At 41.7% G+C, this 23421-nt stretch overlaps 1 protein-coding gene across 17 annotated transcripts in view; it reads left to right on the forward strand.

Annotated features, from left to right (window-relative positions):
• The window catches only part of ARID1B (AT-rich interaction domain 1B), a 446074-nt gene that overhangs the window by 358121 nt on the left and 64532 nt on the right, over positions 1-23421 (forward strand). For 9 of the 17 annotated variants that reach the window (XM_032799678.2, XM_032799682.2, XM_032799685.2 and 6 more), the window contains 2 exons: positions 5549-5876; positions 7894-8022. In XM_032799678.2, the coding sequence (XP_032655569.1) occupies positions 5549-5876; positions 7894-8022 (457 nt within the window). The remainder of the gene's footprint in view (positions 1-5548; positions 5877-7893; positions 8023-23421) is intronic. The other 8 variants (XM_032799683.2, XM_032799687.2, XM_075064067.1 and 5 more) reach the window with 1 other exon arrangement.

Here is a 23421-nt window from a genome sequence, read left to right on the forward strand (position 1 = left end):
GTTTTGCGTCCATGGTCCAAGACTACCATCGATTTCAGGAGCGGTGCACTGTGGGTACTGCTGTTCTCAGCTATCCATAGTTCCCACTTCCGTGTTGAGAGCAAGTGCCTGATGGGGCATAAAAAACATTGCCCGGGCGGTGCTGGTTACAGCCTCACCCCTCCCTTTGTGAAGGCAGCAGACAACCCTTTGGCGCCTTCGCGGAGTGCATTGAGCCAACGCGCATAGCACAGCAATCATGGACCCTGAGATCACAAATGGTAATCCTGACCGTTGTCAACCTCGCGTACTCTCGTGCTGACTATACTGAACAATGAACTGCAAAGGCAGGAGAGAGAGGAGGAGGCAGCTATGCTGAGCGGCGAGGACAAGCGATGACGAGATGGAGGCAGAATTCTCCATAACCGCTGGCCCCAGCGTTTTGGAGCTACTGCTATAACGGCACTCTTCTACCATTGAACGCCCGAATATGGGCACGGGAAACAAGCACAGACTGGTGGACCGCATTGTTTTAACGTGTGGGACGATTCGCAGTGGCTGCGAAACTTTCGCATGCATAAGAGCACTTTCTTGAACTTTGTGACATGCTTCCCCTGCCCTGAACGCCATAATACAAACTGAGAGCATTCCTCACAGTGGAGAAGCGAGTGCAATAGCCTCTGGAAGCTTGCAACGCCAGACAGTACCGGTCAGTTCGGAATCAATTTGGAGTGGGCAATCTTACTGTGGGGGCTGCAGTGATGCAAGTAGCCAAAGCAATCGTTAAGCTGCTGCTACGAAAGGTTGTGACTCTGGAAACGTGCAGGTGATAGTGGATGGCTTTGCTGCAATGGTTTTCCGAACTGTGGTGAGGCATAGATGGAACCCATATCCCTATCTTGGCCCCAGAACACCAGGGCACCCAGTACGTGAACGCAAGGGGTACTTTTCAATGGTGCTGCAAGCACTGGTGGACCACAAGGGACGTTTCACCACATCCACATGGGATGGCCAGGAAGGGTTCATGGACGCTCGCGTCTTCAGGAGCACTAGTCTGTTTAAACGGCTGCAGCAAGGGATTACTCCCAGACCTAGAAACCAATAACGTGTGTGAGAATGTTTGCAATATGCCTGGATAGTTATCCGAGTGGGACCCGAGCCTATCTCACTCTTTGACTGCCAGTGTGCTCATGAAGGCCCGATACACAGCGCCTGGACGTGGGAGTCAGGAAGCTGTTCAACTACAGGCTGATGCACGTGATACTGCAGTCTTCCAGGTTGGGAGGAGTTCCGAAATCGATTTAAGGAGCCGTTTAACTCGATACTAATGACGACGTCATGTGAACGGATACAGCGTTAAATCGGTATATCGACCATTAAACCGATTTAAAGTCGCAGTGTAGACCTGGCCTTAGTGCTCTTCTGGAAGGTTCTTAGATACTTAGCTGTTAGGGCCATAGAAGAACCAGCACAGAATAGAGCCCATCAGTTTATATTAAGGATGGGATTTTTCTGAAGTGCTCAGAGTTTACCTAACTCTGCTCCCATTTAAGTCAGTAGTAAAACTCTCATTGACTTTAGTGCAGTGGTGGGCAACCTGCGGTCCTTCAGGGCTATCCGCTGGTGGGCCGCGAGACAGTTTGTTTACATTGACCATCTGCAGGCACGGCTGCCCACAGCTCCCAGTGGCTGCAGTTCGCCATTCCCAGCCAATAGGAGCTGCAGGAATTGGCCAGAATGTCCCTGTGGCCTCCGTCGCTTCCCGCAGCTCCCATTGGCTGGGAACGGCAAACCACGGCCACTGGAAGCTACAGGTGGCCGTGCCTGCGGATGTCAGCAAACTGTCTCGCGGCCCACTAGCAGATTACCCTGATTGGCCGCAGGTTGTCCACCGCTGCTTTAGTATATTAGGCCAATACTGAATGCTATTGAAATCCCACCCGAAATCTTAAAATACAAACCAAAAAACACTCTTCATTTAATTTTAAAACTATAACATTAGTAACTATTTATACCATGTTTTGTAATTTCTTTTTTAAGTAAAAACTAAGGCTCCAGTTCTACAAATGAGTGTCTGCAGGTTAGCTCCTAAACATGAGGCCTCCACCACTTGATAGCATCCCCTAATGAGAAATGCTTGTAATGGGATTTAACATAATAGCCTTGTTAATAACTCATTCATTTAAATATGGGCCTCTTTTTAAAATTCCTGAAATCTATATTTATCCAATGAAAAAAGGCACCACTACAGTTTGATGGATAAATGGGAGTGTAGACAATTTTAAAAACATTTGTAGGGATATTATTTTTAATACTGTGAATCTGACCTTGACCTATAAAGCAAGGAAACTTATAGTCAGTTCTGAAACTTCCCTTTTCACTCCTCTTTAATTGCCTAGAAATTGTAGGGTATCAGACCCCTAAGTGCAGTTACATACTGTGGTTCATGCACAGCAATGCCTGAGCAGAGTGGTGAGTATGGGACATAAGTTTCAGTCTTTGGCAGGTTGTCAGTGTCTTCGTGTTTTTATTGTCCGTCTTCCGTTTATTTAACTCCAATTATCATTTTACAAGTAACTTTGATTGCTTCCTCCTCCATTTGAGACTCCAAACTTCTGGATTCTATTCTAATTTGCTTGGGTGAGCTGGAATTGAAAATCCGTTGGATACAGAGGGGAGAGGTTGCTCTCTAGTATTCCAGAGCTGCTGTGCCAGGCTTGTACCCACTTGAAAAGTGTGGTCTCTTGGACTTGGCTGCCTGACACGTCCAGCTGATGTGGGCTGGCCCAGCATCTGCTGCATTCTTTGTGTTTAATGCTGCATCCATCTGTTTTCTGTCAAAGCTGCTGCCAGCAAATTACTAATCTATTAGAGAAACATGGAAATAAGATTGCACTTCTCAGTCCTGGATTTTTCTTTTCTATTTTGTTTGGCTTTTTTTTTTTCCCCTTTTTTGTGGTTTGGAGAAGGTATAAGAATAGCTGGTACTTGAGGTATTGAGGAAATGTTTAGCAAAAAAAAATAAAAACCTGTGGAAAAAGCATTGAAACATGTTTTCCTTTCTGAAAGGATATCATTTCCTTGTACTCTCGGACTTGGATCCCTGGAGATGAATGATTTTAACTGAGCCAACATGTGTTTATGGAGAAGATTCCTCTGTTTTTGTGTGTGGTGCTCAGTCTCCATAAACCAAAAGGAAAAAAAGGAAAATTAAAAATATTCTGTCCCTGATGCAAAATAGTCTCAAAATAATAATGTCATCAGTGTCTGTTCCTCCATATTTGCTTCTGAATTATATTTTGTAGACGCTAGTTGATTAAAGAGAGAAAAAAATTAGGAATTCAGGACAAAATTCAACCCTGGCATAAGCTGGAATGACAGTAACTGTCATTGACTTCTGTGGGAGTACTACCTGCGTACGTAAGGGCTGAATTTTCTCCTCATTAGAAGGTGCCTTAAGTACAGCATGAATGTAAAATATATACGTGTATATATATATATAAAAACATGCTGTACTCTTGTGTGTGTATGTGTTCACTCAACCCTGTTGCATAAATATATATACACACACACACACACACACACATATAAACATGCTGTACTCTGTGTGTGTGTATATGTATTCACTCAACCCTGTTGCATAAATATATCTACCAAGCAGTGTTAAGACCAGAGCAACAGATCTTGACCACTCATTTGGTCACCATATATTTGGAGTGAAAAGGTTTGACTGGAAGAGTCATCAGTAACAGGACATCTTCAAGAACAGAAATGGTCAGTTGACAATGGCTATGACTAGAAGAGGTGGGGAATAACAGGGCACAGTGTTTAGAGCACAGCTAAGTCTGGGTACTTTCATCTCTGCTAAACCACATTGTGGGGATCCTTCTGTGAAACAACCACACATAGATATTGAGTTTCTAAAACAAGAGTAACGTGTTACTTCATTTCCTTCGAAAGCGTAGGTCACATATGTTTCCACTGTAGAGTGCTTGTAACTGAATGAGTCAGTTAAAAGTGGCTGGAGGGCGGGGGAAGAGAACTATGCACAGTAAAATGGTATGAATATATGAATTTAATTACATATTCATTCACATGATGGATTAATATATTTCTTTTCAATATAAACAGGAGGGGATGGAGGACTCCTTATATTCTTTCTGTTTCTCTTTCTGGTAGCTTGAGGGGTGAAGAGAAAGATGTCTTATTTCTTCAATTCAGAGGAAGACCCCACTGGCTGTACCATTTAAATAAGCGTGGGAATATTGAGGAAGAGTCAGAATATTCCACTCTTTGTTATCCCATGGGGGGGAATTGAGCTGTATTTCTACTAAGCTGGGTGTGACGGGAAAAGAAATTGCAAAGCAGTTGAGCAATCCAGAGAAATGTGGGGGTTTATATATTTCTTTAAACGTCTTTTCTGTCAAATCTCCCTTCCTCTCTTTTCCTTCTTATGCTCTTTGTTTTTTGGTTGGTTGGTTTTGTTTTTGTTGTTGTCGTTGTTGGGTTTTTTAAGTAAGATTCTGTTTCAGAAAAGTTAGTACTTAAATTTGAAGAAAAAAGTAAAACACGTTGACTTAGGTAATGTTCAGGATTCTTTAGGAAATGTTTGTAAAGTAATCTGAGTATGTAAAGTGTTGGGTTAAATACTAAGTATTATTGTGCCTCTTGTAGCCATGAAAGACTCCAAATGAAGGCAAAGGTGTTGGTGCTTTGGTGTAATCATGTGTTTGAGCTTCCCTGTCCAGTTCGGTGGATACTTGGTATATTTAGCATGTGGTTCACTTACATGTTTTTGGTGGGCAACTATTAATCTTTCAGTGTTTTACAATTTGGGAGTCAAACCCCACCTTTCATGTACTGAATACAGTCCACAGAACCAGAAGCAATACTCTGCATCATAGAGAAACACAAACTTGGGAGGGCGTTGTGAGCCTGCATCGGTATTTATGCATCCAGCAGCTAGAATGTGGACCAACAGGCGGAGAAAGTTCCAATGTGAAAATTGAAAAACCGGGAAGCAAAAAGGAACTTTCTGGACACAGTGCTCTACTAGGGTAAAATGGGACTTCTGAAAGGGAAGGGAAAGATTCCTAAAGTCCTAGCATCGCGGGTCACCACTGGCACATCTGTATTGTAAATTCATCTCTGGTTAGGAGCAGAACCTTTAGGAGCAGGGCTCCAATGAGAAAATTTTTGTGCTGGAATTACAGAAGGATGAAATCTCTGAGGACATAAAATGAGCAAAAATAAAAGGAATTTATGTAAGAAAAGAATTTATTTAAGGAGTTTCTTTAACCCTAGGTGTCTCTTCAGTGTACAAAACATTTTTGCTGAATTGTTAGCCCTTTAGATGCAGTGTGTTTCTGTATTCATATCACCCTATGCATTTATATGGCTATCAGTCTGGAAAATACCAGTGTTCTAATGGTTAATAGAAATTCTAACTCATGTCCTGTGTTACTCACATTATTTGACTACCTAAAGAATTTTCCGGCAGGCAACTTGCTAAATGGAAACATCAGATGAAAAGTTTTATGTTTTTCTCTGTGTTTGTTGTTTTGTTTAGGAAACTACTCCAGACCATCAACCTACAGTGGGGTGCCTAACACAAGTTACAGTGGCCCAGGACCTGGCATGGGTATAAATGCCAATAGTCAGATTCATGGACAGGGACCAAGCCAGCCATGTGGTACCATGCCCCTGGGACGGATGCCATCAGCTGGGATGCAAAGCAGACCATTTCCTGGAAACATGGGCAGTATGACCCCCAATTCTCCTGGCATGTCTTTGCAGGGAGGCCCTGGGATGGGCCCACCCATGCCAACTGTGAACCGTAAGGCACAGGAGGCAGCTGCTGCAGTGATGCAGGCTGCTGCAAACTCCGCTCAGAGCAGGTATGCATCCAAGCGAAAGGATTTTAAACAAGTAGAAACTTGGTATTATTTCAGAAACTTCTACAGTAACAGTTATATAGATGTGTGCGTTAAATTATGTATACTCTAGTTATATGTCCTATACATATACAGGTAACAAAGAATGTGAAAGAACAATCTTAAATGTAAGGGAAAGTACAGTACAGCTGTATGTTGTGTGAACTGGCTTTACAAGGAGAGGACTTGCCATTTACAATATGATTCCTGGCACTATAGACTGTTAGAACAGGAATTCCCACAGGGCTATGGTGACATCAAAAGCCAAAAACAAGCTCTTACAACTTAAAATGGAGAATTTTAATATTTGAATTGGAACCCTGTAGCTATTTTAGGGCCAGATTGTGTCCCTGTCTGTGTGCCTGTGCTGGGGAGTAATGGGGCACAAGGCTCCCCTTACTTTCCTGTGCTTCCTATCCATATTGTAGGTAACAGCACTAGGGGAGAGCCATTTCTATGGGGCCACTACTCCCACTCACATGCAGGCAGTGATGGGGAGTGGGGCGGAGCCTTGTCTCCTCCCTAACACACAGGCCAGTAGAGCTGAGCTGGCATGGAATGAGAAGCAAGCTGCACCAGGTATAAACTGGAGGAAATTACTTCCACCACCTGTAAGGGGGTAATTGGGAACTAGACTGTGACTCTGAGCCACAATCTGTTTTCTATCTGCTCCTGACGGCAGCGCAGCTACACACTGCCACTTGTTCATGGCTTGTGGCAAAGCCACAGATTAGCCCTTGCGTGTTTTTAAGGTGCCTAAGTACCTATAGTGAAATGTTTCTTTCTCAGAACTTCTTCATATAAGAAATGTGCATGTTTCACTGAATTGAAACAAATAGTGACCGATACTTTTATTTTGTTTCACCATAAAAAAGGAGTTTCATTATATCTGAGGTTACTACAAGCTCATTCCCCTCTTATGTGTATGCCAGTTTTTATGCATGTGTATATTAAGCGCACGTAAGCGCACACAGAGGTACATATGCATGTATAGGTCTTTATAAAATTCTAGGATACGTTCTGCAACGATGTTTGGAAGTTGGAGGTGCAGGTAATTCTAAGACACAATGTCAAAAGAAAATAGGAAGCTAATGCATTTAGGTACATGTTGCTTTCTTGTTTGGTGCTTTTGGAGTGCAGGTGGCTCCTACTGTTAAGTGTTAGTAAAACTTTTAAAACAATAATAAAGTCATTGTTTTCACATTCCCTTTTAGTAAAATAAATCACACGCCCTTTCAGCAAAATACCCTTGCCTGTGGACCAGCAGGCTCTGTTGGCTTGATTGTTTTCACAGATCTATTGAGTAAGATTTACAAAGTCTGGTTCTGTCTGTCTGGTTTAGGATGTAATCTGGTAGGTCAGGCTAGAAGGAATAAATTAGCCATTGTTGCAACTGTAGGAGCATTTTCTTTATAATAGTACAAGTGGGTGGACAAAGAAAAAATCATGGGTTTTTTTTAATTAAAAGGAAAAGAATTAATTGTAATAAATGGAAAGTATATGGTGGTGATTTGCCTATACTTTGAATATAGTGCCTGGTGTTTGATTAAAAATTAAGATAATTAATTCCTGCTACCACCTTACGCCTTCCTCCCGAATCAGTTTGGTAGACTTGCTTTCAGTTTCTAGCTTTGCCTGGTCAAAAATGCACCATTTCAAAGCCTTTTCATCACGTTGCCAATTTTAGTGATCCAACACCTTCAAGGAGGACTATGCAGTCATCAGATCTTTACCCCAAAAGGAACATATACAAGCTACAAATTGGGTGAAACCTATCAATCCTTTCTTATTCCGAAGGGTTGGAAGCATGACATTTCTCTCCTTGATCCCAGGTTAAGTGTATGGGAGACAGCATTATTCCTTTTGGCCTTAATTCTGCAAGCCCTCCATACTTATATATGGAAGGAATGTAGTTGACAGGGTGATTCATACTTGTGGTACAGAACAAATCCAAAGAAGCTGTTCTTTTGTTCTGCTTTAGGCCACCATACATTAGGTCGCCTGCTTATCCCAGCCAGTCTGGGGCTGGCGGACGCCCCATGTTTTCTTCACAGCACCCCAACTATGGCAACGCTCAGGCTCCCATGATGCACCAGCCTGACCAGTACGGGTAGGTAGCAATACAAACTGGACTTGCTGTGGGACCTTAGCAGGTTTTTTTTAATGTTTATGAACATGCCATCTGGCTGCTGAAGGAATACAAAAATAAAGTGAAAGAATTTCAAATATTTGCATCATAAAGGGGTTTTTTTTGTTCTTTTGTTTTTGTTTTTACTAACTCCACGGTGACAATATGATGAAAATCTGCATGTCACTCACTCACACACACCCTGCATGGCTTTTGGCATGGCTCTGTTTCCTTCATGCCTGAGAGGGAAATGAAGATCATCACCACTGAAAAAGAATTAAATCCGTCCCACCACACACTCCCGGCATCATTTCTCCCCCATTGTTGTTGTTGTTGTTTTGTTTAGGAACATTGTTTACATGACTGTGATGTTGTAGTTGTTGGCATTACTACCACTTCAGTGAGCTACTCTCACATAATACAACCACCCCTCTTTGACTGGAGAATTATTTTAAAAGTGATGACAAGATTCATTAATTGGACTTACAAAAGGTTTCATTACTTCATGACTGATCGTGTGTGTTTGAAAGACATCTGATAGTCCCTCCCTACCGCTGGAGTGTCCAATATGAAACATTTGCGTGAAACGTGCCTAATGTTTTTCCATCAGTATTCTTCATGCTGTGATTTCTGCAGCATTGTTACAAATCACAGCGTCGGGGATGAGGGAGGGGGCAGGAAATATGTACAAACCTGCTTCCAGTGCAGCCTTTGATCTTCCACAGTGCCAGACTTCATCGTAGTTTCAAGTTTCGTGGAATTCCCTCCATGACGTTATCTCCATTACTGACCAATAGGAAGTCTCAAGACTCATGTTGCCAGTGCCTTCCCAGTCTTCAGCAAGTTTCAATTTCAGTTTTCCATGAACTGTATATTGTTTATATAGCCCCCCCACACACACACACACAAAGGTCGAGAAACTCCAGAAAAGAAGGTTGAGAAACTACTGTAAAAATCAGTATTGGTTCTCTTTATTTAAAATGGTAGAAGCTGCAAAATAGCAAATCTTGCCCCCTCTCCCCACTCCCCTGGCATTTGCTGGAATTGGAAAGATGTACCTTTGATATATGTCAGAGTGCATGAACACCGTGCAGCCTATTTCCATGTATGTCTTGAGTTTGTAGGATAGATTTGTGGGGTTCAGAGATTATTTGAGATTATTTATAACTGAGAAAGATATTCTTGTATGTAGAGTTAAAAGGAAACAAAATGATTAGGTTATAGTTATACAGCAGTCTGTTTGTATAGGTAGGTTGTGGTAACCTTCAAGGTCAACCCCTAAATCAGTAGCAACATGTCAGTTGGGGAGAGAGATTTATCTAGTGCTAATCCACAGGATCTGTCCTTTATGAACTCAGGAGTCCCATTTAGATATAGAAAGGTAGTTTAGCTGTGGCTTGCCAAGCCACATTAAGCAGCTGTGTAAAATGAATTTAAATGGCATGCATCAGAGTAAAATCACTTCCACTGGGGCAGAAAATCAGTGTTACCTAACCAGTGCTAGACGATCAAGATGAGAGACGCTCAGTGAGTTATACCCAGTCCTTTTCCTCACTACAGAACACCACCTTTTTAATTAAAAAAAAAAAGATAAAGAAAGATTAAAAGAGAAAGAGATGGTTGAGGAATGTTCTAGGTGTACATTACACAGTTGCATGAGAGTTTGACCTGACCTTGCAACCTGCCCTGTATTATCCTTGGATTATGTCCTGCAACCTACAGAATGCTTAGTTTTCCTATGAAATGAAACCTCATGATGTGTTAGTCCCTGTCATGTACTCAGCCTAGTGTTTCCTGAATGAAAACTGAGATGCTGGAGGTAAAGGAAGAAGAGATCTGTCCAAACCCTTTGTTACTAGCAGCAGCCATGATTTCAGGAATCCACGTAGCCCAGACTGTTTCTGCTTGGCCTACATAACAATTTACAGTAAGCAGTACAAAATAACTCTCTAGTATTATATACAGTTATTCCTCCTGCCTTCAGGAAGGTAATAGGGAAGGATTACAAAGAGGTATCTTCCTTCTATATATCAGTTGGCTTCAGAAAACAGGTTATTATCATGATAGGAATTCTGCATTAAGGATCTGATTCATGCTCGATGAAATCAATGGAAATACTACCATTGACCTCAATGGGCTTTGGATCAGGCTCCAAAGAATTGAGGAGCTGGGAGTGGTGAATGCCTTTGAGGAAGAGAGTGCTCTAAAGAGTTAAGTCTCTTTCTCAGGTTACAGTTTTAAAAGACGTGATAGTGTGGATAAAAGGAGTATGTTCAGGTGTGTGCAAATCTGTGCAGTTGTCATAGATGAATTCAGTGAACTCTCTATAAAAATGAACTTGCATCTTCAGACTTTCTCAACTGGATGCACATGCAAGAGTGTAAAAAGGCAACAAATAAATTTTCATGTGTCTGCTAAATTTGTGTTCGTCAATTTATAGGTGCCCAACTTGAGATACCTAGGGACTAATTATTACAGGTGCTCAGTACCCATGACTCCCATTGACTTCTGCTGGAGAAGTTGGTACTCAGCACTCACAAATTGAACCCCACTTGTCTGAAGTTTGGCACCCAAAATTAATGCAGGATTTTGGCATATGAAAAGCACTTTGAGTATCTCTCCTGTCAGCTATGTCATTCTGAATAAATCTGCCTTGTTGGAAAATGTGTTAACTTATAAATTCATGATACGATTTTTGTTCAGACTGTTCTGATTGAGCAAGAGCTTCATTTACTTGAATTTAGAGGAATTTTTAAAAATTATAGTCTTTTACTGAATTCAGCATTTGGAAGCTATTTATAACCTCTAGTCATTTTAAAACTGCTGTTTATACATATACTAAGAGAGAGCTGGTTAATTTCCTCCTATCCATCACCCCAGCTGGTGTCCATGGGGCATAACGCAGATGGTTTATTCTAAGAGTTACATGGGAAACTAAACTGATATGGTTTCTTTGATCATCCCAACAGAGACCAGAAGTGCCACAGCAGTGGGGTAATACATGGTCTTACATTGGGTTGATATGCCCTTTACATGCTTTCAAATGTGGTTCTACTCCAAAGGTGCCTAGGGGTCACCAACAGCATGAACTGAACACAGTAGAGTTTCACAGATATAACAGATGGCTTAATATCACCTGCAGGCTCTTTACTGATGATGGAGAAGAAGGAAAGAGCCCAGATGAAATCTCAGGTCCCAGGCTGAGTTTTCAGAGCTGGTAGTCACAACAAGCCTGTGCTTAATTTTACCTGTAAATGGTGTAACTTTGATTTGGAAATCCTTGAGACACAATAAACATTGAACGACACAATGTTATTCTTAGAATTATTTTTCAGACTAGAACTTCATAGATTCCAAGGCCAGAAGGGACAGCTGTGATCATCTCATCTGACCTCCTGTATACCACAGGCCAGAGAACTTTCCTAAAATAATTCCTAGAGCAGATTTTTTAGAAAAACATGCAATCTTGATTTTAAAATTGCAGTGTGGGAGAATCCACTATCACCATTGGTTGTTCCAGTGGTTAGTTATTCTCACTGCTAAATATTTGTGCCTAATTTCCAGTCTGAATTTTTATCTAGCTTCAGTTTCCAGCCATTGGATCATGTTATATCTTTCTCTGCTAGAGCCCATTGTTAAATATTTGTTCCCCATGTAGGTTCTTATAGACTGCAGTCAAGTTCATCCTTTAGCCTTCTCTTTTTTAAGCTAAATTGATCGAGCTCTTTGAGACTATCCCTACAAGGCATGTTTCTTCTTTGAGCAGTGTCCCTGTGGGTGCTTCATTTCAGGTGCACATACATTTCTCAAGCCCTGGATCAGAGATTTTCCATTAGCAATGTCTGCTTGGCCTCCACTTGCACTCTGTACAGCCTCTTCTCTCTCTGCAACAGTATATAAGGCTGTGTAGGCAAACCACCTACAGTTCCTTCTCTACTACCTTGGCCTGAGATAGAGTTCTAGCGTGTCTGCCTCTTGTGTTCCTCAGCATGTTTTGTAGTTGTTTAGTTAGTTTAGTGTTTCTAGTTAGAGTTAGTTGTTGTTAGTATGTAATTAGTTAGCTAGCTGTGGGAGGTTTCAGTTTTTGTTCTCCCCCATTTTTTCTGATAAGCTTATTTGGCCTGGTTGGGCATGCCTGTAGAGCCCTGCGCAGATACACGATTTATATCCGTGGATGCGGGTATCCACAAATTTAAAGTGAATATCTGCGGAGTTGCAGGACTCTAGCAACAAACAACAAGCAAGACCAGCAAGGCCATGGCCAGCAACCGGGACAGGAACTGCAGCCTCAAAAGCAGTGGCATGTCGGGCCACCGCTTGCAGGAGCCAGTACCCAGCCCAGGCAGCTCCTGCAGCACGGTTGTTGTGACCCCAGCCCTGCCCACTGGAGCAGGCACCAGGCTCACCAGCAGCTGTCCCTGGTCATGCTACTGTGTGCCAGGGACAAACACCCTTCCCTGTCCCTCTTCAGGGATCCTTCTCACAGAAGTCTGCTACGTCAGGAGATAAACCATCTCCTCAGCATAGAAGCCATAGAACCAGTGCCTACACATCTAAGAGGTGAAGGCTTCTGCTGTCACTGCTTTTTGATATCAAAGAATATCTATACTAGACCTCAAGAGTGCTCAACAAATTTATCAACCGCAGAAGTTCACGATGATCACTTTGTCAATGGTTATTCCAACATTAGAGAAAAGAGATTGGTGCTCAACACTCAACCTCCAAGATGCGTACTTCCACATTTTGATTTTACCAAGTCAAGGACGTTATCTCAGGTTCAGACTAGACCACTACCAGTACAGAGTACTCCCTTTTTGGCCTCTCGTCAGTCCCCAGGGTATTCTCCATGATCCTCTCAGGTAGTGGCGACCCTCTTATGCTCTCAAGGCATCATGATTTATCCTTATCTGGACGACTGCCTTCTCAGGGCACATTCCTTCACAAAAGCCCAGCAAATCATTCAGACCAAACTGGACCTGTTCCTGTATCTGGTCTACAAATCAATGCACAAAAATCGATATTAACACCAATACAGAGGATGGAATTCATAGGAGTCGACCTTGACTCCATCCAGGCGAAGAAGCTCCTCCCACATCACAGATTTCTCAGGCTCTCCACACTGTTAGAGATGGTGCAATCCAGGCCTCAGATTTCGGCCAGATGCTGCCACCAGCTTCTGGGGCATATGCTTTTGGCACATCGGTTAAAGCTCATGCCAGACTGCAGGAGATCCCTCCAAGTGTGATTCGGTTCAGTTTACAAGTCGAACAGAGATTGATTTATATGAAGTGTGGAAGTCACCTTGGGAGTGAATTTCAGATGTTGTCTAAGAGTGACTTTGTTGGGGATGAACACAGTGAAGGAGGATGCGCCATCAGAGGCACTATCTCCCCTATATTTCTTGCTGAGGTGATGGCAATCAGGAACACCATCTTCATGGAAAGATGTGTTAAAGTGGCCATGGCTTCACATGGCAGTCTAGTCCATCCTTTATCCGCTCGATGTGAGGAGAGCCTTGAACTTATGTTTAGACAGGACAAGAGCTTTGAGAAAATCTCTTGAGGCTTCCTCTCCATTGCAGATAGGTCAAAAGGTACAGTGATTTCAGCTCAGGGACTCTCCAAAAGGGTCTCGAACTGTATCTTCGCTGTTACCAGATGCATAATGTAGCACGCCCGTCTTCAGTATGCACGCTCTCTACAAGATCGGTCTCCACTTCCATCGCCTTCTCCAAGGGCATCCCTATATCAGAAATCTGCAGGGCTGCTCCATGGGCCTCTGCACATACATTTGCAGAACATTATACTGTCCTGGGAGACTTGAGTGCAGACACCAGTTTCGGTGCCACAGTACTATCACTGTAACAGACTTGATGCCAATGTCCCAGCCTCCAGTGATGGGTATTCCTGAGGAGCCATCTACCTTGTGCAGTAACAATGGTTCTTTGAGATGTGTCCCCCGATGGGTGCTCCACAACCCGCCCTTCTCCCCTCTATTTTGGAATTCTTGTCAATGACTCTGCAATAGAGAAGGAACTGAAGAGGGTTCACCCATGCATGCCGGCTAGACTTGTGACAGGCAAGGAGCAGTGCATATTCGGGCTGAACAGACACTGCTAAGAAAGTTCTCTGATCAGGAGCACAGGGGCACAGACACACCTACAGTGGAGCACCTATTGGGGGACACATCTCAAAGAACCAAGGTGAGTAACTTCTTCTCCTGTATATATTTAGTATACAGTATGTATATATCTACGCATATGTATTTGACACACACAAACCTTCCATCAGCATTTCTCCAGTGTGGTGTATTTATAATTCATATTTCATGTTGTTGGTGCCAGCAAAGCACTTTTTCCATATTATTTTCTCCACCGCCTGGATAATACAATACTACTGATGGACTAGAAGTGACTGGTGAGGAAATATAGTAATGGACATGATGCATTAAAGTGTCAAAAGGGAAAAATGGGAGGGAGGGGAAGAGGAATACACTTTAAAAAAATCTAAATTACAAAAAATATATATCTTCTGAACCTTTTAAGTCCTAGATATGGTGAGTGTTGCCATAATGGTTTCAGATATTCAAAGAGAGGAATGTTGTAACGACATTGTCTGCCAGTTTAACCCTTTTGATCTTGGAATTTAGGTTTACAGTTATAATCATGATTTTAAAAAACACACTTGTGACATGCAGTGCTTACATCGCAGAAAGGTTTAAAGTGCTGCAATAAAACCTCTTTTTATTATTCCTGGAATGAGGTGTAGGGTTTCCTATTGTTTCCTATCTTCCTCCTGAACTTGGAGGTGCTGTTTTTCTCTGCTGAGAAGTGTTGCGGAGTTCAGGAAGGTTAAATACTCATTCAAGTTTCTATGCTTATTCAAACCAGGCCATTTTTAGATGTAAGGCTGCCAGCTGTGAAATCCCCAAAGTAAACTAAGCTAAGACAGCAACTAGTAGCTGTAATTGGAGCCAGCACTGGGGGCATTTCATCTATTGCCTTTGAAATAGGATCCTATTATAGAAAGCATCCTTCTGCCCAGTCTTCTCTCTGGCAGAATTCAATTTTTCTTTTTTTATCGTTTCAACGGAAAATATCCATGTTTATTTTAAAGCATTTTTTACATTTTTATTGATTTAAATTTTCAGTTACACAAAAGTATTTTTTCCTATTTTAATCTATTTAAATTTTCATGGCTGTGGGAAATTGTAGGGGGTCAGACATTAATTATTTCATGATGGTGGACGCTGAGATGCAGAAGGTTAAAGCTTTATAATGGTTAACACACAAATTGTCAACATCACGCGAAAATATACAAAGTAAATAGCTATACATCAAACTCTGAGTTCTCAAGCAGCATTTTCCTTACTTTGTCCATCTGTAATTATTATCAGGAATCTATTATCATTGTTGGAATATTTTTTTTATCGATTTGTGCGTGAGCAGTCAGATCGATGTTTACTGACATTTACTGATAAATATCTAATCCTCCCAAGCCAATATAACATTAATATACCATTATTGTGTAAGACAAAAGATGTGAAGGAGCTAGTCTTATTGAATTTCAGATTATCCACAACTCTAAAACTTCAAGGTGTTTCATCCCCCTCCAAAGACGCCCACACTTTTGATTTCTTAGAGAAGCCTTAACAAAATGAGTCAAAATGAGCCCCACCTTGCCTTCTATTAGTACTGCTTGGATACCCAAGCAATACATTTCAGTCAGGGAGACTGCATTCTGCTTCCAAAAAAATCCCCCTACAGTTTCAATTGGATGATACGGTATTTGCTTCTTGGCTTAAACAGTTGTGTAGTGTTTCTGTGAACTGTTAAACATCTGCTGTGCTCCACCTCAAAGTTGGCTGCATTTCAGTGTTTTGGTGAATTGATTTCTATGTATACAAAGTTTCTAAGTGACTTTGGGATCAAAGGAAAGATATTAATGATAGTTGTAATTGAGCTTTCTAGCTGAGCTGCTAAACCAAGGTTGATGGATTTTTCTTTAAAGACCCTTGCCCCTCCTCCCTCCACCAAAAATAGTCATTTACTTCCAGTTGGCACTTTTTTTTTCTTTTTTTTCTCCCTTCAACTGAACTTCCTTTGCTCATGTTTTGCATTTGGGAGCAGAACCATATACAGTTTTTTCCTGAAGTAAGAAATTTTTCAGAAGAGATAGAGTATAATTGAACTGGTGTATACTTGTTAAACTAAAGAGAGGCAGGAAGCATCTCTTTTGCGATTTTTTATAAATATGTATATTGTAAATCATCTCAAATTGAAGATAAAAATGTGTAAGGACAGCAGAATCTTCACACTGAACAAAATTATTTGTGTACTGGAGTGAAGGGAATACATTTTTATCTGGAATTTTGTTTTACTGAAAAGCAAATCCATCATTTTGAAGTCCTGGGTGTCAGCAGGCTATAGATCCCACACAGGAATATGGAACCAATGATTTAGGGAAACTATTTTTTGTTACTCATCCATCAAATGGACTGCTGTATGCTGTTCATGCCATTAGAGATCAACCACAGTCCTCAGGAATAAACAGTCCTTCCCTCCTTTGAACGTAACCATTTTTAAATTGTGAGAGCAAGAGTATATTGGGCAGGGAAGGGGTGATTGATTCTCTGGTAGTGGCTGTGAATTTTCGGAAATCTCAAAGATACTTTGATTTGATTACTACCTCACTTCCAATTTTGGCTTAGTCCCTTTAGTTATTTAGAAAAGATGATTCCCTCTGTTGGAATGATAGTTCTGTTGAAACAGATTTGCAGTATAGGAATCAATCTAGCTTAGGAACCTGCTGCCTCTGAACTGGATTTAATGGGAAACACAAATTAACTTCTGCTTTTAATGGAGAGATATTATCTTTATCGTTGGAATACTAATAATACAGCGCTTCATCGATTGCTTTTCTAGGACAATCACAAAGCTTGGCTTCTTCAGAAGAAAGGGAGATGTCATTTTGAACACTGTTTTTGAATGATCAGGAGTATTTCAAGAGCCAGATAAAAGCTTTTGTAGATAGGATCAGTCTGTTGGCCAGAGAAACTAATGCATTGCATCATTACCTTAATCTGAAGAACAGGAAGAAAATGTGTGTGATGTAGATGGGGACCATGGGAATCAAAACAGGGTGAAGAGTCCCTCGTTCCTAGTGGGCAGAATGGAAAAAGTGAAAGAATGATCAAGTCTCATTGTGACCTGACACATTCAATGTGCAACTCGTACAGCAGAGAGAAAAAAGGAAGGGACTTGTACTTTGTTAACAGAGTTGACGACATATCAAGGATGTTCAGGGGAGGTTAAAAGAAAATAATGCCTTTCTCTTAAACTATAAACCTTTTGCAGCATGGATTCTCTTCTTATTTAGAATGGTGGAACATCAATTTTTATTGGGCCGCTAGCTGCTAATGTAAGATGAATATTAATAATAAAGACATAAATACAGCTAATTCTGACGTATAAGGGGTTACATTTCGTATGTTATGGGAGAGCTACCCAACTTCTCTCATCTACAGCTTTAACTATGTCTCTGTGTAATGATGGTAGCAGATGCACTGAAACTGTCTAACTGTTCCTCTGACCTCAGTGAGTTTCTGGTGTCTTTTGAGCACAAGATGCAGGAAGAGCTTGCTTGGGATTTGTATTGACATATGCACTTGTCACTAGCAGGAGAATGTCTGAATACAGAAATCCGGAGGCTGATAATTATATTATTATAAATATTATTTTATTATTGGTAAAAATTAAATAGCTCCAGGCTGTTGGGCAAGAATGCTAGTGGAAAACCTGTCCCTCTGGAAATCACTTTTCAGGACCTACTGTCTTGATTTGCTCTCTCTTGCCATGTTGCTGCACCCTGCTTTGTTGTGCTCAGTGTGCTGGGAGACAAAGGACATTTAGTCTGAAAATCCTGAACTTTGAAGTGCTGGCATTAAGTGATCAGGATTTTAGTTAGTTGCCAGCACAGTGAGCTCAGTAGAGCTAGGGAGTGCTCAAAAGTGATGCAAAAATGTGACGGAGCTATCATAAAATCTTGGTGGAGGGAAGTGTGAGAATCACAGTGCAAGATCAAAGTGGCAGAGGAAGTGGAGGATCCTGGATTCTTTTTGTGGCAGTAATACATGGGGGGAAATTGAATCAGTTCTTCAGCAATTGCACATAGGGAAGTATAAAAAATTCCATGTCTGTTTCCCTTCGTTTATATTTTTAGTGCCACACAGTGGTGACCTTATGGCTGTTAATGCACCAGGAACAGATTCTCACCTGCTTTCAAGTAATTCATTCTGGAATTGGAGTTCACAGGGAATTCTGCCTTTTTAAGAATGCTATTTATAAACATACACAAAAATAGAAGGTACATTGTGAGAGTGTCATATGAGTCACTCCTAATTTTGGTTTCAAGTCAAACCAGACTAAACTAGTCCTCTTGGCGTTCTGATTCAGCTTGACTGACTCATTTCATTCCCATACTGTACAAGACAAGTTGGTTTTTCCAGCAAAGCAGTTCACTTGCAAGTGGGTGGAGCAGGACCTTGCCTCGTGGTTGTAGTGGAAGTTCGGAGCAATGGCAAGCATAGAGCCAGGATTCAGGTGCCAAGCCAAAAAAATCAGAAGTCAAGATCAGGAACACCAAGCTGAAGAATAAGCCAAAGTCAGGGTTGAGAACCCAAGCCAGAGGTCGGGCAGGGCAGAGAGGCAAGGGTTAGGCTGATGCAGGCAGGAGTCAAGGTAGGAGCAAAGCTGGGAAAAGGACTGGAAGCAGGCTTGAACAGGAAGCAGACGGGAGAGCCGGGCAAGCGTAGCTGAGGGCGTGGTACTCTTTGAGTAGTTGCTGTGCTGCCACAGCTGTCAGTTAGCAGACTGCTGACCACCCTATCCTATGAGGAAGCACGACTACTTGGAGAAGGCTCGTTGGGCCCAGCTGAACTTGCTGGGTTGTCTAGCGTCCAGCTGTGCTCCCGACATTACTGTTCGGACTACAGATCCCTCTTTGTCCCATTGCACGCTCCACTTGGGCCAAGAAATGTATCTCCTCCTAGTGCTGACACATTATATCTCATAGGAACAGTAGACAAGTAGCGGTCTTTAGAACTGCAGTTTAAATCCACCTTGTCAGTATGGTAGCCGGGGGTCACTAAGAGAGCATAGCTGCAATGTGATTACAAACCATTTGACTTGGTCAGCTTTTCAGCAGTCCTGTGTTCTCTGTCACCGAGCATTATGTTGCATTTATCTAATACAGGTTGCAGTTGTCTGCAGATGATTTAGTTTATTTTTAAACTAGAAAATATAACAGTAGAAGCCTCAAAGCACATGGAAGAACGGTGTGTAATAAAAACATTTTGGGAGATCATTGTGAGATAAAGATTAGTGGCTAAATCCTGCAGTCATTCCACTAAATGTTGGCACATGTTTAAAAAAAATAAGACTGTTGTTCATCTGGTGCTTTATGCAGGGTTTGTCTACAAGGTAGGATAATATACATTAATAATATGTTGCACAGCAGTTGGTTCATGTAGATCTTGCTGGTGCACACTAAATGGTCCCTAATGCGCTTTAACATAGTACTGTTTTAAACAGTGTAAGGTTTAGGGAACCTTCAGTACACACCAGGAGTATCTATGCAGATCAGTTAAAGTGCAACACATTACTGTGCTTTAGAAATCACATCCCTGTAGTATGCATTGCTGCACCATTCAGACAAGTCCATATTGCAATACCACAATAGGATTATAAACTCAAAGGACAATACATTTAGCTAAATACACCCATATGTGATCAGGAGCAAGGGAAATTAGTGATTTATTTCTGTGCTACATGAGTGCTACATGAGTCGTGTTATGTTACCTTGGGTATCTCTCCTTATGGCCATATTTTCAAAAGTGGCCTCTAATTTGAGTCTCCAGCTTTAGAAACCTCAGCCCTGCTTTTCAGATGTGTTGAGCACCTGCCTCTCCCATTAACTTCAATTGAAGTTGTGGATGCTCCGCCTTGAAATTCAGGATTTCCATGTCTGCAGCTGAGCACCAAAATTTGAGACCATTTTTGAGTCTGAGTCTTAATTCTGCTTCTCATTTTTCCTTATCTGTAACATGGGGATAAAGAGACATATCCCATTTTGTCAGATGCTTAGACGTATGTAGTTGAAAAAGCTAAGTAAATACTATGTGATGATGATGTTAATATTCATGAATTAGATTTGCATCTTTCTTTGCTTTTTCAGACTTTGATGTAATGTAAGTAATGCCACTACAATTCGCTGGGCTTTAGATCCCAATGGAAAATGAGAAGGTGTCCAATGAGGTGAACCATTTAGCAGCAAAAATTTGTTGATTTGGTGACAGTCGCCAGTAAATTAACAGATAAACATCTGGCCACAATTTTCAGACGTACCGAGCAGCATAGTTCCAAATCAGGCCAATAGAGAACCGAATGCTGGGTTTATTTTCCTTTTAGGTTCACATCTAAATTTAACCTTGAATGATAACATGTATAGGAGATGCTAGGTACTATCTTTTCCCTATGATGGTAGCAGATTATTCCACATTTCAGTGTTGCCTTTCATGCATGGTGATTGAGCAACCTAGTGTGGGTTGATTCCACTGATGTGGTATCAATACATCCTCACTGGTACTAACCTACATGCTTTTGTCATTGATATTTCATAATGTTTCTTCACTGTCATCTGCATTTCAAAGCCATGGCCCCTCCTTGCCCACCCACCCACTCAAGCATACACTCTTCTTTTTCCTCCCGCTCCTGAAAAATGAATTTTATCGAAAGTCTTGGCTTGGTCTCTGCACCTATCACACCAGAAAGTTACTTGTTTGTTTGTTTGTTTGTTTTTTAAATTATTATTATTGTTGTAACTCAGAGTTTCTCCACTAAACAAGGGAAGGGACAAATACTTGTTTGGGGAGTTTTATAGTAACAGCTAACAAAAAAAGGGAAGATTAAGTTTTAATATAGTGTTACATTATATTTGATTTTATATATGTGTGTGTGTATATATATATACACACACATATACGTACCTTTAAATGCCATTTTAAGGCTTTTGTAACTAGCATCCCGATCTCATACAATTTTGTTGTGGTTTAAGTTATTACTCACTGATGAGTTTCTGGTCAGAGCACAGCAAGCAATTACTTTGTTTTTATTTTTCTTTCCTTTCTTTCTCTCTCCCAATTCACAACCTCCCTTGATGGCAGATTACAGCTTCACTTCTCCAAGGAAGCTCATAATATGGCAAGGGGGAAAATCCATAACAAAAGTGTGTGTGTGAGAGAGAGTGTGTGTGAATGTAAATCCTCCAGGGAAAATGTGTTTGTAGATCTCACTCCTGAATTACTCTCATTATAATAACCCATTTGGTGTCAGAGTATGACAGATTATAAGTGTTTATGGCTAGTCCCCGCTCAAGACAGATTTAAATAAAATGCTTCTGGTTATTGTGCAGGTCAGTGTGTTTAAATAACAACCCCCCAAATCATACTTTGACATTTAAAAGAGAGAGGAAATATTGTCATGCGGCAGACCAAGCACAGATAAGCGCAAGGCAATTTGGTCAGTACACTGTGATTTGTGAGTACAGTGTAACATACTCATTTTCAGAGCTTGTAATCAAATAGCCACCTTAGCAATGTGTCAGCATTAAAAAAAATATTCCTTTTAAAATGTTTACACAAATTACCCCCCTGAGATTCCACAGTGCATTCTCTGCAAAACCAATGTAGGTTAAAGATCTGGATTAAATATATGCCTAAAAGACTACAGAAAATGAGAGAACCTAATCCCCACACACACCACAAAAGGTCAAACTCTGACATGTTTCCTTGCAAGGAGTAAGGTTTTACTTTTGTTCTTGCAAGAAGCTTAAACCACTTTTATCATTCTGAATAGCTAATCCTGACCCACCTCTGGAATTTCCTGATACTGTGCCTGGTGTTTCTGATACTCATTTTGTAATAAGTCATCAGGCCCAACCTGAGGAAGATGACTGCAAAGAGCACTTGACATGAGATGGAAACATTTAATAGGTACTAAACCAATGGACGGGTCAGCATTCCATAAAGTAGCTCAGTGCTATGAAGTGGTTTCACTGCAAGAGCTTGAAATAGCCCACTAACCTACTGGTGATTTCAGGCCCAATTAAGTAATGGAACCTCAGTTTAAGGGACAGAATTCTTGGTCAGATAGCAGTGACTTCTATTATGCCATGGACTCCTGGTATTTTCTGTAAACTCTGTTCTTTCATAAAATTGCCTTGTTATGCTTTGTTATAATGATCAGATCTAGCATTGCAACCCCCCTTTTTTAATGTAGGAATCAGTACTTCAGCTCAGAATGCACGGTTAAATGAGATCTCTGCTACCGAGGCTACCCCGAGGTTGCTCTTTTTTACATAGACAAGGGCTTAAGTACCAACCAGTTCTCAGATTGATTGCAAATGAAAGAGAAATCCCCCTAACTTTCTTAAAGAACACTGCAAATGTGGATGTTTTGAAATAGACTAACTTCAGCTGTGAGCTAAGGTCACACCCTTTAAATAGTGTCTCCAAACATTTCTTACGTTCAATTTTATGTAAGAGTTTTTGTGCTTCCCTGCTGATGTTTATATGGGCCTTCTCAGCAAGGGAGAGTGATTGAGCCTCACAGGAACAGCACTAAAGGTGCTCAGGTCATCCCTCCCCCCATCTGTGCACCCTCTGCCTGTTTGCCATTTCTGCAGCAGCATTGAGCTAAGGCCATAAAGAGGCTAAGCTCTATCCCCAGGTCTGCAAAGTGGCCCCAAGGAATGAAAAACATTCTGTAAGAGACTGGTAACTGAAAAAAAGGGGCTCCTGCCTCCTAGGTTATTCCCCAGCTGGGGTTCCATGCAGGGCCTGGTGAGGGAGGAATCGGTTTTTCCCAAACCTCCAGGTTTCAGTTGCTCCATAGCCTCATGATAGGTGCTTGGGGAGTGAAGAAAGAGGGTTCACCTGGGCACCCCCAGTCCCTGTCGCTTACCTGCTTCCTACAGGGGTCTTGAGAAAAGGGGCACTTTCAGTGTTCCAAACTTGTACACATTGTTACCACTGGGCCAACAGGGCCTATATCCAGAGGCCCCGGCCAATTGAGGGGCCCCAGAAAAATGGCCGCCTCTCCCACCCACCCAACACTCCTGCTGGCGAGCAGGTCAAGCCCCCACGCCCTGACCCCATTTCCCTAGCAGGAGTTTGTGGGGGGTGGAGGGGACTGCAGGCAGAAGGGGTGGGGAGGGGGCCCCACTTGCTCTGGCCCAGGCCCCCACAAAAGCTTAATCCACCTCTGCTGTCTGATTCTGTGTTCCCAGTACATTCCTCAGAAGGCTTGGGGAAGAGCATGAATAT

Source organism: Chelonoidis abingdonii, chromosome 3, assembly GCF_003597395.2.
Source record: "Chelonoidis abingdonii isolate Lonesome George chromosome 3, CheloAbing_2.0, whole genome shotgun sequence".
In the NCBI taxonomy this organism is placed as follows: domain Eukaryota; kingdom Metazoa; phylum Chordata; order Testudines; family Testudinidae; genus Chelonoidis; species Chelonoidis abingdonii.